General features: G+C 49.6%; 1 protein-coding gene across 1 annotated transcript in view; it reads left to right on the forward strand.

Moving 5' to 3' along the window:
• USP16 (ubiquitin specific peptidase 16) overlaps positions 1–16,742 on the forward strand; it is a 557,777-nt gene that overhangs the window by 528,959 nt on the left and 12,076 nt on the right. The window contains exon 18 of the mRNA XM_029578724.1: positions 10,501–10,657. Coding sequence (XP_029434584.1) covers positions 10,501–10,657 — 157 coding nt within the window. The remainder of the gene's footprint in view (positions 1–10,500; positions 10,658–16,742) is intronic.

A 16,742-nucleotide genomic window follows, 5' to 3' on the forward strand; every position in this document is an offset into this window, starting at 1 on the left:
GCCTCTAAGGCCACGATTGTGCGTTGGCTGAAGGAGGCAATTGCATCGGTGTATATTTGTCGGGGTCGGATGGTCCCAGAGTGCCTAAAGGCCCACTCTTTGCGTTCACAAGCTACTTCTTGGGCGGAGAGTCAGTCGGTCTCTCCACAGGAAATCTGCAGAGCAGCTACTTTGGAAGTCTCTGCATACTTTTGCTCACCATTATCGCCTGCTAATTTTCGTTCCTGTAGTACCACGGATCAGTCCAGACTCCCTCCCGTATACTGTCTGTTATGTCCGCTCGAAGTCCTTTTCTTTTCTGTTTTTTGGATGCCTCGATTCTCTATCATAACTTTAAGGCACCGGAAGCATCTATTAGATGATTATGCAGCTATATATATTTTGAAGAGCGTTTTTCTTATGGAGTTTTGAATGGTTCAAATTATCAGTTACTTGTTGTTTGCTTGATCTAATGCTGGTTATCTTTCTAATTATCCTCTTTGATAACGTTTATACTGAAGGGATGCAGGGTAGGCTCTGTCCTGATATAGGATACCCTTTCAGTTTTTCTCTGTCTCCATTTGCTGGACAGGAGGCTCAACACACTGTCTGGACTGATCCGTGGTACTACAGGAATGAAAATTAGCAGGTAAGAACCAATTTTCCTTTTCGTGTGCCGAAACAGGCTTCTAGGATTTCCATAATGAGTATTCAAGAAATTTGTATAAATGTGATTCAAGAACCAGTTTAATGTGCATATGTTGGCTATCCTGAAAACCAGACCTGTTTATGGACAGTTTGCCTTAACTTTTCTAATATGTTTGTTTGAGATGCACTTAACAAAAGGTCATCTAGCCTGAATGTAGCAAGCCTAAGTAGTATGATGGATTAAAGTCAAAGGTTGATATTTCCTTTTCATTTGCCAGACCAGACCAGATACATGGTTTATGGCCCCTATGAGTAGATAGAGTATACTTGAAAGCTGAATACTTCATGGGTCCCAGTATATGGTAATGTATATCTGCATTAGATGGTGGGCAGGCATACCTATGTGGCCCTATAAGGTTTGGCATTGAGACCAAATGGAAAGTAAAATAGGACCTAAATGTTAAGTGGGGCGATGTGCCTGACCTTGCCCCAATGGAAAACAGAGTTGTGCAAGGGGCTTCCGTTATAAACATAGGGCCTTGGACCCTTGTTTGGCGGTGATAGCTGGCTTGCTGGACTTTTTCTCTTCCACCATTCCCACATATACACACACACTCAAACCCCCCTTCCAGCTTTTGTACACACTCCCTGGGCCATCAGTGCAAGATTAGTGGTTTGATTTTCTCCGATTTCCTGCAGAGCAATAAAGTTGAAAAAGGAAAAAGAAAAACATAGAAATGATAGCAGAAAAGGACCAAATGGTTCATCCAGCAAGCCTATAGCAGCATCTTAAAGTGGTCAGCAGGCTGGAGGAACATCAGTTCTTCACTACCACAAGCCAGCTAAGTAGAGCAGGAGCACATTAGTCAGCAGGGAAGTACTATGTTATGGACTGCAATGTTGTGTGGCTTGAAGCAGCTGGTGTGCTGCTGTGGTAAGTAGGAAACAAGTGAAGGTAAAAGGGGGATTCTGCCTTCACATCAGAGCAGATGGCAGCAGGGTGGCCTTTACAGAATGGCCTTCCTGTGAATGGAGAAGCAGCCCCAGTGGAAAATGGCCACTTGTCAGGGCTAGACTGGCATAGCAGGACTGATGGAAAATAAATTAACAGGTAAGAAAATTTCTCATTTCTTCCCTGAATTTGTGCTGTTCTGCACCAGGCTGAAATGCAGAGCTGGACTGGGATCCTCCCCAGAGCTTCCCTCTCTTCCAGAATACTCAGCCACAAAAGCGGGGAAGAAGCATCACAGAAGCAAGGAGGAATGAGATCTTCTCTTCACCCAATCAGGCCAGTCCATCACATATGGGGTATGCACGCCAACCAGCTATCTGATGCCGCTCATACATCTGCACTGACAGTCTGCCAGTAATCTCTGACTGCAGCAGATGGTGAATGTGCTTAATGATGCTGTGGAGGTAGTTTCACTGACTAGAATGGCTCTAAACTGTTGAGTTGACAGCTGTGCTCCCTCTGGTTGAGTGAGAACCTCTGGAAGGAATTGAAAGAGGGAGGGGGGGAGTGCTACAGAGGTGAAGGATCGATTCCTCTCCTTCTGTAGGGATAGGGAGATCTTCCAGGAGGACAGGTGCTTTGGGTTCCTGGGAATTTTTTATCTTTAGGACAAGCAGGATGGTAGTCCTCACACATGGGTGACATCATCGGATGGAGCCCAGCATGAAAACCTTATGTCAACGTTTCTAGAACTTTGACACAGCATGCCTTAATCCAAGTGGATTACCTCTTCAATCTTTCTCCCCCCCCCCCCCCCCCCCCACAGAGCTTTCGCCTCATGGTAGAGTGAGCTCGTGGCTTTTCCTTTGAAATTGCCTTTGAAAACTGTTTTCACTGTCCTTTTTGGGTTTTTCTCATGAATTCATTGAACACAGGTCCCTCTCGGTTCCCTCTAGTAGTTTCTTCTGGAGCAAGCCGAATGGTAGTCCTCACACATGGGTGACATCGGATGGAGCCCGGCATGGAAAGCTTCCTAATAACTGGAAGAGGGACAAAAAGTAAATCTGTAGCTCTAACACTAAACCTATAGTACACTTTTACCTACATTAAATATGTGCCTACATGTAAACCGTTGCGATGGTATATAACTTAGCAGCGGTATAGAAAAGATTTTAAATAAAATAAATAAAAGGGAAACTTTGATAAAATGAGGAAAATAGAAAAAAAACTGAAAGGTGCAGCTGCAAAGGTTAAGTGTTCAACAGGCATGAACATTGTTTAAAAATACAATCCTAGAGGTGCAGGCCATCTGTATTCCACACATTAAGAAAGGTGGAAGGGAAGGCAAGACGTTTACTGTCATGGTTAAAAGGTGAGGTGAAAGAGGCTATTTTAGCCAAAAAAACATCATTCAAAAATTGGAAGAAGGATCCAGCTGAAGAAAATAGGATAAAACCTAAGCATTGTCAAGTTAAGTGTAAAACATTGATGATAAAAAAAAAAAAAAGGCGAAGAGAGAATTTGAAATGAAGTTGGCCATAGAGGCAAAAACTCATAATAAAAACTTTTTTAAATATATCCGAAGCAAGAAACCTGTGAGGGAGTCGGTTGGACCATTAAATGACAGAGGGGTTAAAAGGGCCCTTAGGGAAGATAAGGCCATTGCAGAAAGACTAAATGAATTGTTTGCTTCCATGTTTACTCTTGAGGATGTTGGGTAGATACCAGTTCCGGAGATGGTTTTCAGGGGTGATGAGTCAGACGAACTGAACAAAATCACTGTAAACCTGGAAGATTTAGTAGGCCAGATTGACAAACTAAAGAGTAGCAAATCACCTGGACCGAATGGTATTCATCCTAGGGTACTGAAGGAACTAAAAAATGAAATTTCTGATCTGTTAGTTAAAAATTATCATTAAAATCATCCATTGAACCTGAAGACTGGAGGGTGGCCAATGTAACCCCAAAATTTAAAAAAGGCTCCAGGGGCGATCCGGATAACTATAGACCAGTGAGCCTGACTTCAGTGCCGGGAAAAATAGTGGAAACTATTCTCAAGATCAAAATCATAGAGCATATAGAAAGACATGGTTTAATGGAACACAGTCAACATGGATTTACCCAAGGGGAAATCTTGCCTAACAAAATTGCTTCATTTCCCTACGGAAAGCTTTTTGCTACTTTTCAGTACTGGAAGCCATTCAGGAGTTGATTGACCTGGAATTGGATGTCCCAGAAGCAAGTTTTAAAGGGGGACTAGCGTTAGACGCTCTATATCCGCTGGATCCGGCAGCGAGAGAACGTTTGTGTTTCCCTAAAGTGGATGCTCTGGTCTGTGTCGTTTCTAAGCGAACTATCCCAGTGGAGGAAGGAGCAGCCTTAAAGGATGCGCCCTGGTAGCTCGTTCGTTCATGCTTCTCTCTCGGGAGGTGGATGACTCCAGGGTGAATTCCAGAGCGGATATGGTACCCGCTGCCGCCTTTTTAACAGACTCAGGCTCGGATCTAGTCCGTACGTCAGCCAGAGGCGAGGCCTCCGTGGTGGCAGTCAGAAGACAGCTATGGCTGCGGAGTTGGTCAGCAGACGCAAAAGACAAATCTCACAAAGATGCCTTTTAAAGGATCTCTTCTCTTTGGAAGCAAATTGGATAAGCTCGCCAGTAAATAGGGTGAATCTGCAGTTCCCCCAGCTACCAGAAGATAAGAAAAAGCAGTTATAGTGCCCCTCGCCTATGAGGGGTCCCCAACATTTTTGCCCCTACAGAAACTCGACATTTCAGAGGTCTTGGTCCTTTGGGAGAGGTCTCAGTCTTTTGTAGTCGACAGGCAGGCTCGCGTTCAGGTTCATCCTGAACCTCCCAATGACATTTTGCCGATCCACCCACGGAACGAGGATATGGGGGTTGACAGTCCCTCATCTACGAGCGGTGGGTCGAGATCACTTCGGACAAATGGGTACTGGAAGTCATACGAGAAGGACATGCACTGAAATTTCACAGAACTCCTTGGGACATATTCATGATATCTACTTGCCACTCTCAGCACAAGAAGCAGGCAATGGAAACTTCCCTTTTAAGGCTCCTCAGGATGAGGGCTATAATCCCAGTACCTGCTCCCCAGGAAAATATGGGGAGATATTCAATCTATTTGATTGTATTCAAGAAGGAATGCACTTTTTGCCCCATCTTGGACCTCAAGACTATAAACAGACATCTACAAGTGAATCATTTCTGCATAGAAACCCTACGCTTCGTAATAATGGCTGTACAGTTCTTAACCTTCCTGGACTTATCAGAGGCCTACCTACATATTCCATTCCAGGAAGAATAATTGTTTCCTTCACTTTGCAGTCCTGGGTTGCCATTATCAATATTGGGCAGGGCCCTTTGGCTTGGCCAGCACTTCAGAACATTTTCCAAGATTGTGGTGGTTGTAACGACACCTTCGAGAAAAGAGGGAATCCTGATGCACCCGTACTTGGATGACTGGTTGATCTGGGCAAAGTCCATGAAAGAGTGTCTCCAGGTAACCAACAGGGTGACCTCCCTTGCTTCAGAAACTTGGGTCATAAACCTGGACAAAAGCAGTCTCAAACCCTCTAAGTCCTTGGAATATCTGGGAGTCCGGTTCGACACCAAGCAGCGCAAGGTCTTCCTTTCGACCATGTGGATAAGGAAGTTGATGTCCCAAGTGTGTCTGTTAGTTCCACACCATCGGGCACATTGTGCACATTATCTCCAAGTCGTCTGATGGCGGCAGACCTGGAAGTAATGCCGTGGGCGAGGGCACACATGAGACTACTCCAGTGCTCCTTACTGTCATGTTGGAACCCGCAGTCTCAAGAATATTTGATTCGCCTCCATTTGCCAATGGACGTATGCTGACAGTTCGACTGGTGGATGCAGGAAGCTCATCAGGGAAAGGGCATTCCCTGTCTTCTTCGAACTGGCTGGTCCTCACAACAGACACGAACCTCCGGGGCTGGGGAGCTCACTGTCAGGAACAGACGGCCCAGGAGCATTAGACCAAGGAAGAGACCCTCTGGAACATAAACTGCCTAAAAGCCCGGGCAGACAGATTGACGTGTCTACAATTCAGCCACGGACTCCAGGGACAAAGCGGTCCATGTAATATCGGACAACGCAACAACAGTAGCCTACATCAACTGCCAGGGTAGAACCAAAATCCAGCAAGTGTCGCAGGAAATAGTCTCCTTATGGAATGGGCGGAAATACATCTACAGATGATCTCAGCCTCCCACATCGCAGGAAAAGACCATGTCAGAGTAGACTTTCCAAGCAGGGAGAGTCTGGATAGGGAGTGTGGGCGTTGTTGGCCAAAACCTTTCAGCTGGTAGTAGTTTGCTGGGGTCTCCTGTCCATCGAACTGCTGGCTGCATCTTACAATGCAAAGGTTCCACGATTCACCGTGGTCCCTGGGGATCAACTCTCTCGTTCAGACCTGGCCAGAAGAGGAGATGGTATATGCCTTCCCTCCCTGGCTCCTGCTGGGCAGGGTCATTAGCAGAATCTAGCACCACAGGGGATTAATCCTACCAGTAGCTCCAGATTGGCCCAGACATCTGTGGTATGTGGACATGCAGAGACTGCTGGTGGAGGACCCCCCTGTGCCTTCCACTTCTCAGGGACCTGCTACAGCAGGGTCTGGTCCTTCACGAGGATCTGACTTGATTCTGTCTTACAGTCTGGCTCTTGAGAGGGCTCGTCTGATGAAACGAGGATGTTTGGCGGCAGTAATTGCCACCTTACTCCACGCGCAGAATTTCTGAACGACCCTAGCATATGTGCGGATCTGGAGAGTATTTGAGGCCTGGTGTGAGGAACGTGGTGTTCCCCCCTCAGGCAGTCAAAATCCCACTAATTCTGGATTTTTTTACAGGATGGCTTAAATAAAGGTTTGACCCTTAACTCCTTGAAGGTCCAGGAAGCGAGGTGAATGGAAATCCGCCTGTCGGCTCATCTGGACGTGGCTCATTTTCTGAAAGGGTCCGGCCACCCCCTAGGGTTGCTGATTCCCTTGTGGAATCTTAATCAAGTATTGGAATTTTTGGCAGGGCCCTCCTTTTGGCCGCTGCGCAGTCTTTCCTTGCATTTATTAACCTTGAAAACAGTGTTCCTGGTGGCTATATGCTTGGCACATCGCATCTCTGAACTACAGGCATTGTCATGTTCCTCCGGATGACTTCAGGAGCATTACAGCTTTGTACCGTTCCATTCTTCTTAAGAACAAAAGAAATTGCCATGCTGGGTCAGACCAAGGGTCCATCAAGCCCAGCATCCTGTTACCAACAGAGGCCAAACCCAGGCCACAAGAACCTGGCAAGTACCCAAACACCAAGAAGATCCCATGCTACTGATGCAATTAATAGCAGTGGCTATTCCCTAAGTAAACTTGATTAATAGCAGTTAATGGACTTCTCCTCCAAAAATGTATCCAAACCTTTTTTGAACCCAGCTACATTAACTGCACTATCCACATCCTCTGGCAACAAATTCCAGAACTTCATTGTGCGTTGAGTGAAAAAGAATTTTCTCCGATTAGTCTTAAATGTGCTACTTGCTAACTTACTGGAATGCCCCCTGGTCCTTCTATTATCCGAAAGTGTAAATAACCGATTCACATCTACTCGTTCAAGACCTCTCATGATCTTAAAGACCTCTATCATATTCCCCCTCAGCCATCTCTTCTCCAAGCTGAACAGCTCTAACTTCTTCAGCCTTTCCTCATAGGGGAGCTGTTCCATTCCCTTTATCATTTTGGTTGCCCTTCTCTGTACCTTCTCCATCGCAACTATATCTTTTTTGAGATGTGGTGACCAGAATTGTACACCGTATTCAAGGTGCAGTCTCACCATGGAGCGATAGAGGCATTATGCCCAAGGTAGTCTTGGAGTGTCATTTGAATCAGTCTGTTTCATTACCATCCCTAGATAAGCACAAGGACACGGAAGAATTCTGCCTTCTCAGTCATTTGAATGTCAGTAGGCTTTTGGTGCAGTATCTGAAAGTTTCAGAACAAGTCCAAAAGACGGACCCACCTGTTGTCCTTCACGGTGGAAGGAAGCAGGGTGAACCAGCTTCGCGGACTACCATAGCTCGCTGGATTAAGGAGGTGGTCACGGGAGCCTAAGTGGAGGCAGGAAAGCATTTCCACTAGGGCTTAGCCAGTCTCATGGGTGGAAGCTAGAATGCTATCTCCTGTTGAGTGGCGGCGTAATCCTTCTTGCACTCCTCCTCCAGGTTCTATCACTTGGATGTTCAGGCCCGACAGGACCCAGCCTTTGGAAGGGTGGTGGTAACCAGACCGCTGGCAGCCTCCAACCCCGATCGAGAGTAGCTTTTGTACATCCCACTGGTCCTGAGTCATCTGTCTGCACTAAGGAAAACAAAATTATCAGGCAAGTAATTTCTCCATTATTACTGCACTGCCAAATTGGTTAGCTTCCCTGATTTCTCTTAGCAATTCATTATCTGCCTGATCATTTTGGCCAGGTGCATGGTAGTATACCCGTATCACTGTACTCTTACCCAACACACATGGGATTTCTACCCATATAGATTCTACTGAGCATTAAGTCTCTTGTATGATCTTTATCCTGTTGGACGCTATGCTCTCCCGGACACACCCCCACCAAGTTGATCCTCCCTATCATTGCGATATGATTTGTACCCTGATATAGCACTGCCCCATTGGTTATCCTCCTTCCACCAGGTCTCTGAGATGCCAATTATGTCTCTCATCATTCACTGCTATACACTAACTCTCCCATCTTACTACTTAGACTTCTGGTATTGACATACAGACATTTCAAAGTGCGTTTGTTTGTCTTAGCAACCTGCTTTTCAGTTGATAGGGATAATTTGTTCTCTAGCTCAGGTGATGCTTTACTTATAAGTACATAGACTACTTTTGCTTTTATTGGAACCTGTTGGGATGCCTTAATCTCTACCCACCGCAAAACATTGCGGTGGGTAGAGATTAATCAGGGAGAGGTAATTCTAGTGGCACTGGAGTGGCCTCTGCAGCTATGATTTGCAGATCTGGTCAATCTAGTGGTGGACGAGCCATTGAGGCTCACCCATCTACCAAAGCTTCTACACCAAGGTCCCATATTTTCAGATCAGGCCGCTCACTTCTGTCTGTTTAAGAGGGAAAGGGTATTCCGAGGATGTTGTTTCCACTCTGCTGCAAGCTAGGAAACTTCCACGTCCTTAGCGTATGTGAGGGTAAGGAGAGTTTTGGTGCGTGGAGCAGGAGGTTGAACTTACTTGAGCATCTGTGGGACACATTCTGACCTTCTTGCAATGAGGACTGGTGAAGGGTTTGGCCTTCAAATCCCTCAGAGTTTAGGTGGCGGTTGTGGACTGTCTTCGAGGCAAGGTGTAGGGAGTGGCTCTAACTGCACAGCCTGATGATGTGCGTCTTTCTCCTGGGTGGGTGGAGGGGGAGGGGAATGAAGCGTTTGCGTCCCTCTTAGAGTCTTAACTTGGAACTTAAAGGGATGTGTGTGACTCCATTCGAGTCTCTTAGAAGGGCAACTATGAAAGATCTCACCCCAGAAGGTGGTTTTGCTGGTGGCACTTTATTCTGCTAGAAGGATTTCAGAACTTCTGGCTTTGTCATGTAAGGATCTCTTTTTGAGGATTACAGATTAGAGTCTCATTGCGTGTGGTTCCTTCCAAAGGTAGTGTCATCTTTCCTTTTGAGTCAATCAGTAGAGCTTCCGGCAGCACCTCATGCAAAAGAGTTGAGACTCTTGGATGTAAAGCGGGCATCATTGTGGTATCTTAAGGTCACTAATAGCTTCTGGCTGTCTGACCATCTTTTTGTGCTGTGGAGTGGTGCAAAAAAGGGTCATAAGGCTTCAAAATCCACCATAGCATGTTGGCTTAAGGAAGTCATAGGTTCGGAGTACATCTGTCAAGGTCGCCCTATCCCTGAGGGTTTAAGGGCTCACTCTTCTCTGTCTCAGGTGGCGTCTTGGATTGAATGTCAACAGGTATCACCTGAAGAGATTTGTAGGGCAGCTACTTGGAAGTCATTGCACACTTTCTTCAGGCATTATCATTTGGATGTCTAGGCCCCGGAGGACATGGGCTTTGGTGAAAGTGTACTTCGAGCAGGACTCTCCCAATCATACCCTGTTCAGGGAAGATTGGGTACATCCTAGGCATCTGGACTGATCTGAGTACGTATAGGGAAAGGAAAATTTAGTTCTTACCTGCTAATTTTTGTTCCTATAGTACCACAGATCAGTCCAGAGTCCCACCCAGTTGACAGGATAATTGGAGAGTCCACTCGATCTATTAGTGTAATCGGACTGAAGAATGGGTAAGGTTTTGTTTAGTTGGAAAGATTTTTCCATTTTAAGATTCCATTTCCTACTTCTCCTTCAGGGGGGGACATGATTGTTATTGGTAGTTATGTCCATTAGTATCTTGGCTTGGGTACTGGTCAATACTGAGGGAATGCAGGTGGAACAGATTATGTGGCAGTGTAAGCAAAACTTTCTCAGTCTTCATCTGCTGGAAGGGAATCAAAAACCAGGAGTCTGGACTGATTTTGTCCTACATGAACGAAAATTAGCAGGTAAGAACCAATTTTCCTATAATTGACAAAAGCTAAAAATACCAAATGTTTTAGTACTACTGCAATAACTTGCTTTATTATAGAAGGTAGGAGTCTCTTCCGTGGCTGAGAGAAACAGATTATGCCTTTAGAAATGGGCTTCTTTAATTTCAACATGCAATCATGTGTAGGCCTAGATGTAACCTTTACAACTAGAAATATATTATGTTTTTATTAATTGGGTCTCATATGCATACAGCAGTAGTTAGTTTGAGGAAGTTATACATGTACTTTATACTTAGATACTCTGACAATTCAGGGAATCTGTTGCAGAGCGTTGCTGAGGGTGAAACACGAGTACTGTACTCTCTGTATGGCTTAGTTGAACACAGCGGCACTATGAGATCTGGGCACTACACCGCTTATGTCAAAGTCAGAACTGCCAATACATCTCTGTCTGACCTTGTCATGCATGAAATTATGCCTCAAGGTAAGTAAATTGTTTAACTCTGATTTAGTTAAAGATGTCCAAGTAAGTTAAAACTACAGAATCCCTAGTTCTGGCTATATTGGCTCAGTGGTAGTGCTGCATACTTCCATTCAAAAGTGCTGGCTTGAGTTATGGGCTAGCTGTGGAAGCTCTTTGTAGGGGGGAGGAGTAACCGCATCTATTGTCTGGATTTAGAGCCCGTGTTCCCTGTACGTACCTGGATCAGTCCAGACAGTGGGTTATATCCCCCGACCAGCAGATGGAGTCAGAACAGAGTTTGAGAGCGTCAGCATATAGAGTAGTGCCTCTGCTGGAGCTCAGTATTCTTTGACTCCAGCAGATGTGAGTGGGAGGGATCCACTAGCTCCCCCAGATTGGCAGGGTTTCTTCATTTTTGGTTATTTCTTTCTTTTTCTCCACAGTATTTCCCTGTCTTATGTTTCTCTTCATTTTGGATCTTTAAAATTAAAAAAAAAAAAGACTTTTCAATTTTGAGGAGGCGTGTGTCTGTGGCTCTGCCTTCTCTATTCTGTACTCCTTTCCTCTTCCGTTGGGGTAAGTGGAAGTTTTTTGAGTTTCTTTCTCCACAGGTTTGCTTCTTTTTGGTGGTGCCCCGTGGATGCCGGTGGTTCCGGCCGCTCCACGCGTCGTTTGTGGGTCCCGTGGTTCGCAAGCTCCGCCCGCGGGTGTGTGCTCAACTGAAACGGGGGTTTTCCCCCGCATTTCCTGGACCCCTTCGGCGGGTTGTTAGGGCCATTCCAGGCCCCCCCCCCCCCCCGCGGCACTAGCTCGTTTTTGGGGCCCCCCCCCCCCCCCGAGGCTTTTTTCCCGGTGCTGACATGCCGCGGTCCTCGAGGTGTGAGGCCTGCGGCGAACCGGGGAATCAATTTCTGAGGGAGGGGCTTTGTGAGCGGTGCTTCCCCGACGGGGAAGGTACCCTGCAGTCGTCCGGTGCGATTTCGGACCTGCCTCCTCCTCAGCCCGGGCGGCGCGGGCCGGCCACGACGCCGCCTTTGGCGGGAACGGCGGCCATTTTAGAGGGACAGCGTGAGACGGACTCACTCCCAGATGCAGACAGGATTGGTTGCACTGGCTCTCAACAGGCTTTGCCCCAGGCGGGGGGTTTGCCCGACCGGGGCTCCCAGGACGGTCCCCCCCCCCAGGGATTCCAATCAGCTCCCTGTTTTTCTCACCTGATTTTATTCTGGCAATGCACATGGCTTATTTGCAGGGTATGGGAGCGCAGGCACCGAATCCCCTGGGGGCCCCTCCCCCCAAGGTTCCTAAACTTGCTGTTGGTCTCACCGCCTCGCCCATTATGCCTGGATCCCTGCCGGGTCCCTCTCCCGTGCCACCCCGGCGTACCACGGGGGCAGCTTCGCCGGTGAGAGACGACTCTCCGGAACCCCCGGAGGCGCATCCGGATGGACATACGGAGGGGGACGACCCTCGAGCCCTACGGATTTTTCAAAAAGAAGAGCTGGATGAACTCATCCACCATATTATTCAGGAGCTGGACCTCGACCCACCTCCAGATCCGCCGATCCCTGTGGCTCCTGCCGTCGCCACCTCTTCTCGCAAAGGGGATCCAGTACTTGCCGCCCTCCGTCCTAGGGCAAGGGCTTTCCCTATCCATGAGTCCTTCCTACAGCTTCTCACCAGGGAGTGGGACACTCCCGAGGCGTCCTTGAAAGTCACACGCGCCATGGAAAAGCTATACCCGCTCCCTGAGGATTTTTTGGATCTTATCAAGGTGCCCAAGGTGGATTCAGCGGTGTCGGCAGTGACCAAGAGGATGACCACCCCGGTCACGGGTGGAACGGCCCTGCGGGATACGCAGGACCGTAAACTAGAAACCTTCCTCAAGAGGGTCTTCCAAGTCTCCGCCCTAGGTATGCGGGCCGTGATGTGCAGTTCGCTCGCGCAAAGGGCCAGCTTACTCTGGGTACAGCAGCTTCTCACCTCTCAGGAGTTGCCCCCCGAAGAGGCCGCCCAGGCGGACCGTCTGGAATCTGCCATAGCATACGGGGCGGACGCCTTGTATGATCGCTTTCGCGTAATGGCGCGGTCCATTGTTTCGGTTGTAGCAGCCCGACGGCTCTTGTGGCTTCGCAACTGGGCGGCGGATGCTTCCTCCAAGTCGAGCCTTGGCTCCCTCCCCTTTCGGGGGAAGTTTTTATTTGGAGAGGACCTGGATCAGATCATCAAGTCACTGGGGGAAAATTCGGTGCATCGGCTGCCAGAGGATAGACAGCGTTCCTTCAGGTCATTTTCTTCCGGTAGGGCCAGGGCACAGCGACGTTATAGGTCTTACCGGCAGTCCGGTTCCCAGACACAGCCGACAAGATCCCAGCCTTGGTCTCGTTCCTTTCGTGGGCGGAGGCCCGCGAGAGAGGGTCCAGGGCAGGGAAATCCGCCCACAAAGTCCTCCCAATGATGCCAAAGGAGCCCACTTCTCACCTCCCCGGATCGGAGGCCGCCTCATGGACTTCTACGAGGAGTGGGCAGTTATCTCCACGGACCAGTGGGTGCTGGACACCATAAGAGACGGTTACGCCTTGGAGTTTGTCCGCCCCCCGAGGGACCGGTTCATCTTCTCCCCCTGCGGTTCGGATCTCAAGAGGATAGTGGTTCAACAAACACTAGACCGACTGCAGGAAATAGGGGCCATCGTCCCCGTCCCCTTCGAGGTGGGCTTGGGCCACTATTCCATTTACTTCATCGTTCCCAAAAAGGATGGTTCCTTTCGGCCCATCCTGGACTTGAAGGAGGTAAACAAGGCCCTCAGGGTCAGCCGGTTCCGCATGGAGACTCTTCGATCAGTGATTGCCGCAGTGCACAAGGGAGAATTCCTCGCTTCACTGGATCTCTCGGAAGCATACTTGCACATTCCCATCCTGCCTGCTCACCGGCGGTATCTTCGCTTCAAGATTCTCGGTCAACACTTTCAGTTCAAGGCGCTTCCTTTCGGTTTGGCGACCGCACCTCGGACCTTCACAAAGATCATGGTAGTGGTGGCGGCGGCCCTCCGCAAGGAGGGTATCCTAGTACATCCATACCTAGACGACTGGCTGATTCGAGCGAAGTCCTTCTCACATGGTCGACCTCAGTGGCCAGAGTAGTACAATTCCTACGCTCTCTGGGCTGGGTGGTGAACCTTCCAAAGAGTTCCCTTGTGCCCTCGCAACACCTGAATTTCTTAGGAGCGAGCTTCGATTACCGGCGGGGTATGGTGTTCCTGCGCCAGGACAAGGCGCAAGCCCTGAGGGAGCACGTGTCTCTGTTTTCGGCTTTGGAAGAACCAACCGCCTGGAATTATCTGCAGCTCCTGGGAGTAATGCCCTCCACCATCGACATGGTACCCTGGGCGTTTGCACACCTGCGTCCACTGCAATCCCGTTGGAAACCAGTCTCCCAGGAGTATCAGGTGATCCTGCCGCTTCCACCATTAGCCAGGAAAAGCCTGGATTGGTGGCTTGTCCCCTCGCATCTGGCTCGGGGAGTCTTGCTCGAGGTTCCCAATTGGGTGGTGGTGACCACCGATGCCAGCCTCGCGGGATGGGGCGCCGTCTGCGAAAGAAGCGCCACGCAGGGGACTTGGACGCCAGAGGAGGCAAAGTGGCCGATCAATCGCCTGGAAACGAGAGCCGTGCGTTTCGCTCTCCAGCGTTTTCTTCCCCTGGTGCGACACAGAGAGGTGTGAGGATCCTCTCGGACAACGCCACCACCGTGGCATACATCAATCGTCAAGGGGGGACAAGAAGCAAGCATGTCTCCCTCGAGTCAACTCCCCCTGATAGAGTGGGCGGAGAGCAATCTCGTCTGCATAGCGGCCTCTCACATCGCTGGGGTGGACAACGTTCAGGCGGACTTCCTGAGTCGTCAACAGCTAGACCCCGGCGAGTGGGCTCTCTCCGACGAGGCAATGCATCTCATCGTCCGTCGTTGGGGGACTCCACGCCTCGATCTAATGGCGACCTTTCTCAACGCCAAGGCTCCACGCTTCTTCAGCTGCAGAAGAGAGCGTGGCGTGGAGGGGGTGGATGCCCTCGCCCTTCCGTGTCCGTCGGATCAACTGCTCTATGTTTCCTCCTTGGCCTCTGGTCAGCAAGGTTCTCCGCAGATTGGAACATCATCGAGGGACTGTAATTCTCGTCGCCCCGGAAAGGCCCCATCGGCCATGGTTCGCAGATCTACTTCAGATGACGGTGGACGGCCCACTTCGCCTGTCCCATCTTCCTTATCTTCTGTGTCAGGGGCCGGTATTTTTCGAGCAGGCAGAACTCTTCTGTCTTGCGGCCTGGCTTTTGAACGGCGCCGTCTCCACCACAGAGGCTACCCGGAGACAGTGATCTCAACGATGCTTCGTTCCCGCAAGCCTTCGACCTCCGTCGCTTACGTTCGAGTTTGGAAGGTCTTCGAAGCCTGGTGCTCCGACCGCGGGGTCCAAACCATGGAGGCGACTGTCCCGCTGATCCTTCATTTCCTACAGGATGGTCTGGATAAGGGTCTCGCCTATAATTCGCTCCGGGTTCAGGTGGCGGCCTTGAATGTCTTGGTACAGAAGGACTGCTCTCTACCCCTTCAGCCGGATATCGCACGTTTTCTGAAGGGTGCCAAACACGGCCACCGGTCAGGGATCCTTTCCCTTCTTGGAGCCTCAACTTGGTGCTGCGAACGCTGTCGGGCCCTCCTTTTGAACCCCTGAGGGGGTCCTCCCTCAAGGACCTGACCCTCAAGACAGTTTTCCTGGTAGCCATCTCTTCTGCTCGCCGGATCTCAGAGCTCCAAGCCTTGTCCTGCCGGGACCCTTATCTGCGTTTCTCCGACTCCGGGGTTTCCCTTCGTACGGTGCCATCCTTCCTACCAAAGGTGGTCTCGGCCTTCCATGTCAATCAAACGGTGGAGCTTCCAGCGTTCACTCCAGAGGAACCCCGGTCTCTCCGGCTCCTGGACGTCAAGCGTGTGCTGCTCCGTTACCTGGAGGTTACCAATGACTTCCGGGTATCCGATCATTTGTTTGTCCTCTGGTCAGGACCGAGGAGAGGTTCTCAGGCATCCAAGACGACTATTGCGCGCTGGATAAAGGACGCCATCTCATCGGCTTACATTGCGGCGGGGCGGGTGCCACCTCGCAGCATGTCGGCTCATTCCACGCGATCCCAAGCGGCGTCCTGGGCGGAATCTCGCTCCGTTTCCTCCCAGGAAATCTGCCGTGCGGCGACGTGGAAGTCGTTGCACATTTTTTTCGAGACATTACAGACTACACCTGGCGCCTCAGTACACGAGTTCTTTTGGCGATCAAGTTCTCCGAGCAGGTCTCTCAGGACCCCACCCGGTTTAGGGAAGCTTGGGTACATCCCACTGTCTGGACTGATCCAGGTACGTACAGGGAAAAGAAAATTATTCCTTACCTGCTAATTTTCGTTCCTGTAGTACCATGGATCAGTCCAGACGCCCGCCACTAGGGGTTTCATTAGGTCCTGCTTGGATTCTTCCAGGTAACTTTCATTCTGTTTGTCTCTGATTATTGTTACTGTTCACAGCTCCTCACAAGTTGACTGTTGGTGGTCCCGTTGACCGTTTGTTTACTTATATCTTTCTCTGTTCCTTTTTGGGGACGGATCTGGATCCAAAATGTTGTGTTTTGCTTTTGGGCTTTGCTATGCGTAATACTGAGCTCCAGCAGAGGGTGCACTACTCTATATGCTGACTCTCTCAAACTCTGTTCTGACTCCATCTGCTGGTCGGGGGATATAACCCACTGTATGGACTGATCCATGGTACTACAGGAACGAAAATTAGCAGGTAAGGAATAATTTTCTTATAGCAGAATTCAGGTAGGAGCTAAGGACTTTCGCTGCATGACTGAACAGAAATGATTGGAAAGGGGAAAAATCCCTGGGTATTAGGGGATGAAGGCTGATAGGCCAATCCGCCCCTGGATCCCATTGGGGGATCGGGCATCCCCCGGTGGGCCGGTCGCTCCAGTCACGTGGTCTGCCGTGCGCGGCCGTGACGGAGCCGCGCTCGGCAGACCACGTGATGCGTCCTGGGCTGGCCTGGGCGACGAATCCCCGGACCG

This window comes from Rhinatrema bivittatum, chromosome 15 (genome assembly GCF_901001135.1).
Source record: "Rhinatrema bivittatum chromosome 15, aRhiBiv1.1, whole genome shotgun sequence".
NCBI classification, from domain to species: Eukaryota; Metazoa; Chordata; class Amphibia; order Gymnophiona; family Rhinatrematidae; genus Rhinatrema; species Rhinatrema bivittatum.